This window comes from Palaemon carinicauda, chromosome 25 (genome assembly GCF_036898095.1).
Source record: "Palaemon carinicauda isolate YSFRI2023 chromosome 25, ASM3689809v2, whole genome shotgun sequence".
NCBI classification, from domain to species: Eukaryota; Metazoa; Arthropoda; class Malacostraca; order Decapoda; family Palaemonidae; genus Palaemon; species Palaemon carinicauda.
Window position 1 is genome coordinate 87,515,616 of NC_090749.1, and position 12,500 is coordinate 87,528,115.

Here is a 12,500-nt window from a genome sequence, read left to right on the forward strand (position 1 = left end):
ATATATTTGTTTCCACAGAAATCCTATTATTTAAAAACTCTTCCTCTAAGAAAATGATACTTTAATCTCAAACATCTTGCACATATTTATAAATTTGAAAAATGATTCTTCCTCTTCGATATTATTGTATTATACAAACTGGAATTTCATTTATATTATATGGAGGCAAGAAAGGGGATAGGTGTTTTTTGCTAATTTGGGTGTGCTGAATTCAAATTCATAAATAGTTTTGCTCTATCACCTCTAGTTTTTTGGCTTTCAAATAGTCTCATTTTAGTATAAACAGAGAATATATGTGCACATTTCAAGAGTTGCAGCAGCTTATAATGGATAAAACAGGATAGATAAAGATCACTGATTGAATCAATATACTTGGATGACACAATTACACAATTCATAGTACCACAGACAGTCAAAAGTGTGTTTTCTTAGAAGATCTGGTGTATTTTGCCTCCGGGATGTCACGCAAGAGCATCCAGCAGAAGTTTCCTATCATGCCGGGTTCCATTTGTCTTGATAGTTGCTCTCCATCTTCGTAATGTCTTGGTGGAATCACTTTCCATGCTCTTCACTCACTGCTCCAAGGTATGGCGGGAAGAAGTTGAGGTGGGAATGGAGAAAATGAATCTTGAGTGACATTCGGCACCCCATTTTCCTCGTAAGACTTTAGCATCTTTTCAATACAGGCTTGGTAATCTGGTACGCGTGTGTTACCAAGGAAGCCCCTACAGACTGACTTGAATGCTTCCCATGCTCCCAGTTCCTTTAAGTTAAGAAGCTCCTCGGATCTGAGGTCCGACAAAGATACCCTCTTTGAGCTTAGCAGCACTAACACCTGGGAACACAGTAGACAAGTGTTGGAAGGCAGCACCATTTTTGTCCAACGCCTTCACGAAATTCTTCCTCAAACCAAGCCTGATGTGAAGAGGAGGTAGAAGCACCTTATTCATGTCCACCAGAGGATTCCCCTTGACGCTGTGTTTACCAGGAACAAAAGTGATTCTAGACCCCCAGTCTTTCTGCTTGTAATGCTGGAATACAGCTCGACTATCCCAGAGACAGAGAAAACAACAGTACTTTGTGAAGCCCGCTTGCATACCCATAAGAAGACTAATGACCTTGAGGTCCCCGCACAGACTCCATTGGTACTCGCTGTACTTAATAGCTTCTAAAAGAAGCTCCATATTATCATAGGACTTCTTTAGATGATCAGAGTGTGCAATGGGAATGCTGGGATATTTATTCCCGTTGTGCAGAAGCACAGCCTTGAGACTTCGCTTGGAAGAGTCTATGAAAAAATGCTAGTCTGAAGGATTATGTGGCAAACAAGCCAGGTATGTTTGTGCAGTAGCACAACTTTTTTTCATGTCGAAAAAAGAAGCAATATCTTTGTTCCGATTCCTGAAACTGGTGATCCTTACATCTTCCTCGACTAGGTTCCACTGTTTAAGTCGAGAAGCCAAGAGCTCTGACTGCTGTTTTGACAGATACAAATCACGAGCAAGATCATTCAGGTCTTCTTGCATAATCCAGTGTGGCTCGTTGCCACTTGTTCCTGAATATGTAGACTCAATATCTTCCAAAGATATTGACTCGGCAAAATCCTCCCTTGATGGCATTTCTTCATCTGATGAGGAAACAGATACTGGAGGTGTGGGTACAGGAAGATCATTTGAATGGGGAACGGGTCTCATAGCAAATGGAAGGTTGGGATATTTGATCTTTTTCCTAGAAGATGCATTGAAACCAGTTATATTAGTTAAACAAAAATAACAATCATCTGCATGGCTTCGTAGCTCTCTCCAAACCATCGGGACTGCAAAGTTGAAAGCCGCTTTCTTGCCATTAAACAATGCAGTTAGTCCATTGTAGCAGGGTTTACAACAGATGTGTGGAGCCCAAGACTAGTCCTGATCACCAATTTTACAGTCAAAATAGTGAAAGTAGGCGGTGGTTCTGAGGAGGGAAGTGATGGTTCGACGCTGTGCAACTGTTGTGAAGTCCCCACACACGTAGTAGAAAGAATTGGCCTTGTTGAGGCATCCTGGATGTTTTGACGTGCTTGAAACCATTGGAGAATCTGAAAATATAACAAAGTAAAACTAAATCATATGCAAGGCAATAAAATGTGTATTGGAAAATGTAATACCAATATTTAGCTACCCAAAAGATATGTAACACGATAGTTGAGGGACACCAATCTCCTGTGCCACCTGTGAGACAACCTCTTCCAATGACTGCCAGAGCACTACTGAGTGTGGATTGAGACCTGCTGCCCTAACTGATATATAACTATAAATATAATGTAATGTAATCACTTACATTTAGTGCATAATAACTAAAAAATAAGCCATAAGTCTCACAATATTAGAATTAACCCTGAATGCATATACGCCTTTATGTACTGTATATGCACAAAATCCACACTATGCATATCTAAAAAAAAAATTAGAGGTGATGAGTAAAAACGGATTTCAAATTTGAATTCAGCACCCCCAAATTAGGTAAAAACGGGTATTTTTGTGCTTGCCTCAATTTCTTTGTAAACCAGTGTAATCCTTGGATATGAAATAGTTTTCCAAAGATAAATGTCCAAATGGGAATAGACCAAAAAAAAAAAAAAGAAAAAAAAACTTTTAATCCTGTGGACTATAAAGGAATCCCTGGCAGCAAGATGAAGAAGACTGGGATTTCGTAAAGTCCCCTTTGCTAAACTTCTTCTTGTTTCCTGGAAAGAGAGACACAGGCAGTGAATCAACCATTGGAAAACACACAGGAATAATTCAGTCTCGAAACCTTTACAAAAGGCAGATGAAGAAAGAAGAAAGCTATCAAGACCAAAGGGATGTTTTTGTCTTTTGCTTCCGAGGAAAAAAAAAGTTTTTTTTTTTTTTTTTTTTTTGGCTTCAAGGCTGCAAATGGATGCTGGAGCTCAGAATGTTTTCTTAAAATGGAGATTAAAGTAATTATATGTTACCAGGAACTGACATGTTACCTTTATTTTGAAATATATGAACATGAAAATATACATATTTTGAGGTTGTGAGGCTAAAGAGTCGCTCCTGGTGTTTCATCAAATAGACCATATAGTAGCTGTTGTTAGGAATATAAATGTTAGATTTGTAATATTAATTGCCAAAGAAACAATACAGTATATATATATATATATATATATATATATATATATATATATATATAAGCAATAATGATAATAATAATAATAATAATAATAATAATAATAATAATAATACTCCACCTAATGTCTGAATTTGTTCTGCCTCGGATCAGACATCCAAGGGGGAATCCATTCAAAGATAATAGCTTCTAGTCGTCCTTGAGAAGAAACTGAGGATCCATTGACTTAGCAGCTCTTCATGGGTAAAGTACTAAGTCGATGAAACCTCAGTTTCTTAGGCCGGGTTCGATTCCCCGGTTGATCAGAGGCTATTATCTTAAAGCTGATTACTCTTTGGGTCTCTGATCCCGTAGTAAAGAGAATCCAGATATATTGAGGAGTATAATATATGGCTTATATGAATGACATATCTAAATGCGCAAAATTATCATATACATATACATATGTATATCAATATCTGAGCTCTTCAACTCTTACTTAATCTACCCCAGGTTTCTTCAATGCGAACGCTGACCCAGTGGGTCGCCCAACCGTAGCTAACTACGGCCTGATGGACCAGCTGGCTGCCTTGCACTGGGTTCAAGAGAACATTGTCCGCTTCGGGGGTGACCCAGGTCAGGTCACGGTCATGGGTCACGGCATGGGAGCCGCCTGCCTCAACTTCCTTGTCATATCACCCGCTGCTACAGGTCAGTCAGTAAGTAAACCTTGTTCTCTGTGACAAAGGGAAATTTCAAAGATTTTAAGATATTCGTTAAAGTGATGTTACTTGTGGTTGGAGGATGACGTGATGTTAATGGTTGTTTCTTGATATTTCTAAAGGATGCTTTTAATATTATGATTACTTCTAATGCTGATAGTATTGCTACTGCAGTTACAGTAATCTAGCTAATTCTATTATTACTAACACTGCAAATAATAATAATAATAATAAATGTTAATATTATTATTATTATTATTATTATTATTATTATTATTATTATTATTATGATTTATATTATTACTTATATTATTATTATATTTTTTATGTTATTATTTATATTATTATATATTATATTATATTAAACATAGCATTTTTACTCTTAAACAAGGTAATCAGGTCAAACAAAATCCTCCATCTATTCAACAAATGTAAATTCCTGAAAGGAAACCTATTTCAAAATCCCATAATGGAAACGAGAGTTAAATAATGCATATAATAGAATTACTATATCCTGGATTATCTCATGTTTCCTCAAGGGAGTTCCTCATTTGATTTCAACTCTCATTTCTGGTTTCAGTTTTGGACTTGTGAACTTGTAAGGAAAATTTTATGTTTTGATTAATATCTCTGTTTAATTCAGTTTATGGGTATTTAGATTTTTTCTAATATTATTGGAAATTCTATGTATATATATATATGTATATATATATATATATATATATATAGACATATGTTTATATATATATATATATATATATATACATATATATGTTTATATATATCATATATATGTATATGTATATGTATATATATATATATATATATATACATATATATATATATATATATATATATATATACACTTTTATATATATGTATATATATGTTTGTGTGTGTGTGTGTTTTGTGTATACATACCTTCATAGTTGATTTCTTGTGATTCCTAATTTAGAAGTCAGATTTAATAAATTTCAATGTATATATCCCATTCTATTCTATTATCCTCAAGAAGAAACACTAATTGAATTTTTTTTTATTGGAAATTCCTTTTCCAATACGGTTTATTTCTCTTGTTTATAGATATCCTATAATTAGAGTCTTGTTCTTGTACAAAGGCCAAACTACATTTATTTAGATGTTCGTATTTTCTCTGTTGGTCTACAAAAAGTGATATTGTTTTTACCTTACGAAACGAGTTGGAACATTATTGAGAGAAAAGAGGGATGAAGATAATATAGTTTAGGATATTTATTACCACTGAGGCTCACAGAATCCTTGGATATTTGTTTAAAAAGACATACAGACACAGACACACACACACGCACACACACACACACACACACCTATATATATATATATATATATATATATTTATCCTTCGCCCAATCCTTCTCACCTGGTCCCAGGAGCAGGTCTGTTCAAGCGAGCAATCCTGATGTCAGGATCTGCACTCAGTCCCTGGGCTTCAGTCCGGGACCCATCTGGACACGCCTTCGATGTAGCCACCCAGCTGGACTGCCCTGTTCCAAACGACCTCTTTCGCCACTATGAAAATCTTCTCCAGTGTCTGAGGAAGAGGCCTCTGCACCACATATTACAGGTGATTAGGTTGGAGATGAATTGAGAATGAGTGTTTGATTACCAGTTGACGTGACCAGACAAAATTTCAATCGCTTTATTAGTTTTATATTACAAATTGATATGTTTCTTAAATATAACCCTAAGTCCAAAGAAAAGAAAAGGGACGATTATTCAAGTTTAGACTATACTATTGTAGCATATACTATTTCCACTCATATAATATGCTAGAAGTAGTGGATTTATTTATTTATTATTATAATGTCCATTCAAATAATAAAAAAAATTGTAAATAGTAAGTATTGTGGTTTTTAGTGATTATTCTGCCCCTGGCAATAGGCCTCCACTGAGTTCACACAAAGCAAGTAAGCTAGATGGAATGTAAATAGCTAGAAACAATAATAAAATATAACTGTTTTCTGCTTTTACTTAAAGAAAATATTAAATAGAGAAGGAAAATATATGTAACAATAATAATTTCATTAATTGTTAAGGGATTTGCTTAATCATATTCAATTGATTGTACTGTATTTACAGTTTCTTTTTTCATATTTTAGTTAAAAGATAAAAAAATATAAGGGATTAATGATAGAATTAATGTATCTGATAATGATTCTAAGTTACTTACCGGTAATTAAAGAATCTGGAAATTTTATATTTATTATTACGGATACGTAAAAACTATTTTTAGTAACAATCAGAAAAGAATTTTCATCAAAAGTATATTTTCATACACAAGGGTGTATTTTAGAAAACGCAAATAATTTTTGGTAATTTGAGTATATCTTGAACCTAAAAATTTACAGTATGACTTATAAGTTTGCCTGGAAATCATTTTAACTTAAGATAATTTCTTTTCATTATAGTACTTAAATCATTTTCAGCAAAAATTATCTTGAAAATAATTTTCGATCAAAAATCCATCTTTATACCTAAAGGTGTTTTTTGTAAAACAAGAATATTATTGGTAATTCAATTTTATATTAAACCCAACAATATATGACTTGAGTGTTCAATTGTAAATGTTTTTAATTCAAGATGATTTCTTTTCAGTATAATAATATTTCAATTAATATTATAACAGAAAAATAATAAGTTGACCTAACTATTTCTATCTAAATAACAATTATGATTTAGGAAAAATATAACTTTTACGAAAGATTAACCAAATGTTCTTAAAGGTTCAGCTAAAGACATCCAAGTTCCAAGTGGCTGTTGGCCCCAGCATTGATGGTGTCACTATCAAACCTGACTGGAAAAATCATCAGAGCAAAATGGGTGAGTTTAACATCTGAATTTTCATAGCTGGATTTGATTTGTTAATATCAACTCATACGCAAAAATATTTTATTATTTATAAATGCTAATACAGCTGAAGCCTGTAGATGTATAATATTACATATGTACAACTCTATACACACTGGCATATATATATATATATATATATATTGCATATATATATACACACACACACACATATATATATATATATATATACATATATATATATATGTATATATATATATATATATATATATGTGTGTGTGTGTGTAATATATATATATATATATATGTGTGTGTGTATATTTATATATATATATATATATATATATTTATATATATATACATATATATATATATGTATATATATATATATATATATATATAGATACACCTCCCTTTGTGAGAGGGATACCTTAACATGAAGAAAGGTTTAGTGTATCGCAATGATCAGCAAAGCTCTACTAGGGCTACCCATGATAGCTATGTTTAAATGAGCAATCAGACATAAATCTCCCACCATCACCAATCCGCAGTTAGCAAGCGTGGTAAGGAAAACTAGTTAAACCACAGTCATGAATAAGGACAGGGATGTGGCCAATGTCCTGCTTTTGTTGTTTTTGTTGTTGTTGTTGTAGTTGTTATTTATATACACAGATATAACAAAATAAAATTCCTAATTTCTAAACTGAAAAAAGTACTTATTCGTATATCATAAATATCTCCATTTGTCTATACCAAGTAATATTCTTAATCACTCAACTATAAAAGAAAATGAGAGAATCCTTACTCTTCCTTTTGAATTCTCAGGCAAGGAAGGTCGAACTCCAGTTGACCTCCTTCTAGGAATGACAGCTGCCAACCTCCTTGACATCCTGAATCAGCAAGAAGTCCAGGAGGGATTCGATGCTGAATATAGGGAGGATCTGATGAGATCCTTCGTCGTCAGTAACTATCGCTACAATCTGCAGGTGGGAGTTATTATTATTATTATTATTATTATTATTATTATTATTATTATTATTATTATTATTACCTGGGCTACACACATATATAAACTATACAATTTATTAAATAAAAGTGAACCTCACAAGAGTATTTTCATTTCCCAACAGGAAATAATGTTAGCCATCACCGCCGAGTACACTGATTGGTCGAGATCCCTCCATCGACCAATCAGCATCAGGGACTCAACCGGCCAAGGCCTTCACGATGCCAATATCGTCTCGCCAATGGCAGATCTTGCAAAGCAGCTCTACACGGCTTCCCGATCATCTTATCTCTACGTGTTGGAGGAAGAAGTTTCAGATGTACGTCGATATGGATAGATTGGATTTATAGATGAAATAGAGAATATGGTATATTTTATTAATGAGAATCTTTAATAATCAACAGAAAGTATTTTAATGTCATCCATAGATTAGAGATAGATATATCCAAATCATACAAATTAAATTTAAGAAAATATGAAATAATAAATATTAATAAAAGAATAATGCTAAAAATAAAACCTTCTATACCTTTTTTAATAATTATTTTTCAATTCAGTAATTACTAGAATAAAGTTTTAAAATAGAATAAATTATCTTTCGAAAAGTCTGGAAACGAGAGTCTTCTCCTGAACGAGCTGGCGTACATCTTTGGTGGTCCTCTGGGCGCTCTTGGACCTTTGGCCTCAAGTTATAACTTCACTAAGATGGATATCACACTCAGCAAATCGTTCATATCAATGTGGAGTAATTTCATAAAATTAGGGTGAGTACAAGGTGGTTTTAGAAGAGGCAGGGGATGTATGAATCATATTTTTACAGTTAGGCTGATATGAGGGACATATTTAGCAAAAGGTGAGGAGGTGTATGTTGCATTTATGGATCTGGAGAAAGCGTATAATAGGATTGATAGGGAAGTGATGTGGAGTGTGATGAGGTTATATAGAATTAGTGGAAGGTTGTTGCAAGCAGTGAAAAGTTTCTACAAAGGTCGTAAAGCGTATGTTAGGATAGGAAGGGAAGTGAGCGATTGGTTTCCGGTGAGAGTGGGGCTGAGACAGGGATATATGATGTCACCATGGTTGTTTAACTTGTATGTAGATGGAGTGGTGAGAGAGGTGAATTCTCGACTGCTTGAACGAGGATTGAAACTGACAGACGAGAATGATCATGAATGGGAGGTAAATCAGTTATTGTTTGCGGATGTTACTCTACTGGTTGCAGACTCGGAAGAGAAGCTTGGCCGATTAGTGATAGAATTTGGAAGGATATGTGGGAGAAGGAAGTTGAGAGTTATTGTGGGTAAGAGTAAGGTTATGAGATGTACGAGAAGGGAAGGTGGTGTGAGGTTGAATGTCATATCAAACGGAGAGTTACTTGAGGAGGTGGATCAGTTTAAGTACTTGGGGTCTGTTGTTGCAGCAAATGGTTGAGTGGAAGCAGATGTACGTCAGGGAGGGAATGAAGGATGCAAAGTGTTGGGGACAGTGAAGGGAGTGGTAAAGAATAGAGGTTTGGGCATGATTGTAAAGAGAGTTTTGAATGATTGTACCAAATGTGATGTTTTGGATCGGAGTTGTGGGAAATGAAAGTGATGGGTAGACAGAAATTGAATGTGTTTGAGATGAAGTGTCTGAGGAGCATGGCTGGTGTATCTCGAGAAGAAGGTGAGAACGGGTGCAAGAAATGATTTAGCAGCTAGATTGGATATGATTGTGTTGGTGTGGTTTGGACACGTTGAGAGAATGGAAAATGGCTGTCTGCTAAAGAAGGTGATGAATGCAAGAGTTGATAGGAGAAGTACAAGAGGAAGGTCAAGGTTTGGGTGGATGGGTGGAGTGAAAAAAGCTCTGGGTAATGGGAGGATAAATGTGAGAGACGCAAGAGAGCGTACTAGAAATAGGAATGAATGGCGAGCGATTGTGACGCAGATCCTGTAGGCCTTGCTGCTTCCTCTGGTCGCCTTGGATGACTGCGGAGGTAGCAGCAGTGGGGGATTCACGGTTATGAAGCTTCATCTGTGTTTGATAACGGGGGACGGTGGGCCGTGGCACCCTAGTAGTACCTGCGGAACTCAGTTGAGTCCCTCGTCAGGCTGGGAGGAACGTAGAGAGGAACGGTCCCCCTTTTTTTTCATTTATTTGATGTCGGCTACCCCCCAAAATTAGGGGAAGTGCCTTGTTATATGTACATGGATATGCATGTAAATATATATATATATATATATATATATATATATATATGTCTGTATATATACATACATATATATATATATATATATATATATATATATAAATTTATATATATATATACATATATATATATATATATATATATATATATAAATATATATATATACATATATATACATATTTAAATATGTATATATATATATATATATATATATATATATATATATATAAATATACATATTTAAATATATATATATATATATATATATATATATATATATATGTATATATTACTGTACAGTTTATATAATTGATATCATGAATCAATCAATCATACATATGGTATCATTTCAAAAGTATATGCTCATTTTCCAGACATCCAAAAGACACAGTCTCCACAGCTAAGATTTCCGAGAGTGCAAACGACATAACTTCTGAAGAGCAGATATGGCCCAAATATGATCCAGTCTATCAGAGATACTTTCAAATAGGTGAGGTTCCTATTTTTGTGGGGCTGTTTTCACTCAGAGATATAATGATACAATGAGTTTCAATATTTTCTAGATATATAATCTTAGGTCCGTAAATTACATTCAATCCTATTTTTAGAATAATTTTATTTCTCTCTGATAACTTATATATTAATGAATAATCACTTTTTTCTCTAGATTTCAACATCTCTCTCTCTCTCTCTCTCTCTCTCTCTCTCTCTCTCTCTCTCTCTCTCTCTCTCTCTCTCTATGTATATATATATATATATATATATATATATATATATATATATATAGATATATATACACACATATATATATGTATATATATATATATATATATATATATATATATACATATGTACATATATATGGATATATAATTCTTCAATAACCCAACTCCTATGAATATCATTAAACTAAACTAGTAAAACATAAATTCTCCAATGTACTTAAAAAAAAACTATAGAACCTTAAAAAATACTAATATTTAACTGGTGATGGTTTTAATCAAATAAATGAAAATGCATCTAAAATTGTATGATATCATTCTAATCATCAACTTTCCTTGGGTAAATTCAAGTGTTTGGCTTGTATTTGTAATAGCTTATGAAGCTGTAACATACAACTCGCACTCGGTGATAATTTGATAAAGATATTTATTCATAACAACGAGTCAAAACCATATATTTTATATTCAAGGAATATAGCTTCTATTGATATCGTATCCTCTTTTTTACCTGATTACTTTTAGTTATTTATATATGTCTATTCATTCTAGGAACACAGAACTATGTACGTGACCACTACCGTGCTGGAAAAGTAGCCTTGTGGTCATGGCTACTACCTGGTCTGGAACGAGTGGGTTCTCGGTACGGCCCAGATAAAAACTTTCCCAGATTACCAACTGATCTCCAGTCTGGTTTATACCATGAATCAACAGGTCAGTATAACTTAACAGATGGCTTTCTATCTAGCCCAATGACTCCAACCTTCAATGGTCCAACAAATACACCCTATAACTTGACAATTGTAGCTAAGGCTAACAAAAACCAAGTCAGTGAATCAGCTAATTTGGATATGCTGAGTCAAATGGGGGAGGATTTCCCCTACACGACTGCACTCAGCGTGACAGTGGCCATTGCCTGCTCTTTACTAATCCTAAATATCCTGGTTCTTACTATTGCTTATTATCGACGTAAGGTACACCGCCAGAGCCTTGCCAAAGGCTCGCAGGACACGAATATTGACAGCGGGAATGACGTCCAGTTCAGATCGTCTGGGGACAATTGTAAGACAATATATGCCCCAAAGCATTATGGAACCCTGAGGCCTTCTATCACAATGCGTAGCAACCTGGCCACAGCCTTTGAAGAGGAGGCCCAGCACGACTGGCCGCTAGACTACATTAGCAGCGTACAAACTATAGATGATATGACTGGCGTAACATCCAATAGGATCTCTCCAGATACGCAAGGCACCATTACGAATACGCAAACGCTACACGAACCAAAAGAAAATATATTAACAGTTACAATGCTCAAGCAGCCTGTGGCTTCCTACACATCTCCAAATGATGGTCAACTTGTCTCTACATATTCACCAGTTGATGGTCAACTCGTAAATATGTATTCAACAAAAAGAATCAACTCATCCAAAATTATTCACCCAGCGTAGGCCAACCAGTTATAAGTTATTCTCCAAAGGAAGGACAACTAATTCCAAATTATTTGTCAAGCAGTGCTTCTACGAGGTATATTAGGGAGTAGGTAATATCTATATCTCTGTAATATACTCAAAGTCTCACTCATTTGAAAGCAATGTTAGATATACTCTAGAATATATGGGCAATCATTCCCATGATTAATTTTGATCTATTCCATTAGCTATATATTACCCTCTAAGATTACAATCTTGTCTTCAAAGTTATGCCTAACAAAGGCTAATTAATAAAACTATTTTTTCTAATAGTAAAACACTCGCTCCAAGATACAGGTTTTCAGAAAACTATCCAACTCATTAAACATTTATTTTAATAATTAGTTATTAGTGTAATCTCAGAATAATGGTTATGTTATCAAATGATATTGATCAAACATATAATTTACTAAGATGTACTTGAAACATCAT

The 12,500-nt window shown here is 34.1% G+C and overlaps 1 protein-coding gene across 1 annotated transcript in view; it reads left to right on the plus strand.

Moving 5' to 3' along the window:
- The first annotated feature begins 5,251 nt into the window (after positions 1-5,251).
- Positions 5,252-12,500, plus strand: part of LOC137618686 (neuroligin-4, X-linked-like) — a 7,714-nt gene continuing 465 nt past the window's right edge. Inside the window, exons 1-7 of the mRNA XM_068348844.1 lie at positions 5,252-5,439; positions 6,599-6,695; positions 7,509-7,669; positions 7,814-8,008; positions 8,296-8,453; positions 10,255-10,370; positions 11,152-12,500. The exon at positions 11,152-12,500 is cut by the window's right edge and continues 465 nt beyond it. Of these exons, the coding sequence (XP_068204945.1) occupies positions 5,275-5,439; positions 6,599-6,695; positions 7,509-7,669; positions 7,814-8,008; positions 8,296-8,453; positions 10,255-10,370; positions 11,152-12,047 (1,788 nt within the window). The 5' untranslated portion in view covers positions 5,252-5,274 and the 3' untranslated portion in view covers positions 12,048-12,500. The remainder of the gene's footprint in view (positions 5,440-6,598; positions 6,696-7,508; positions 7,670-7,813; positions 8,009-8,295; positions 8,454-10,254; positions 10,371-11,151) is intronic.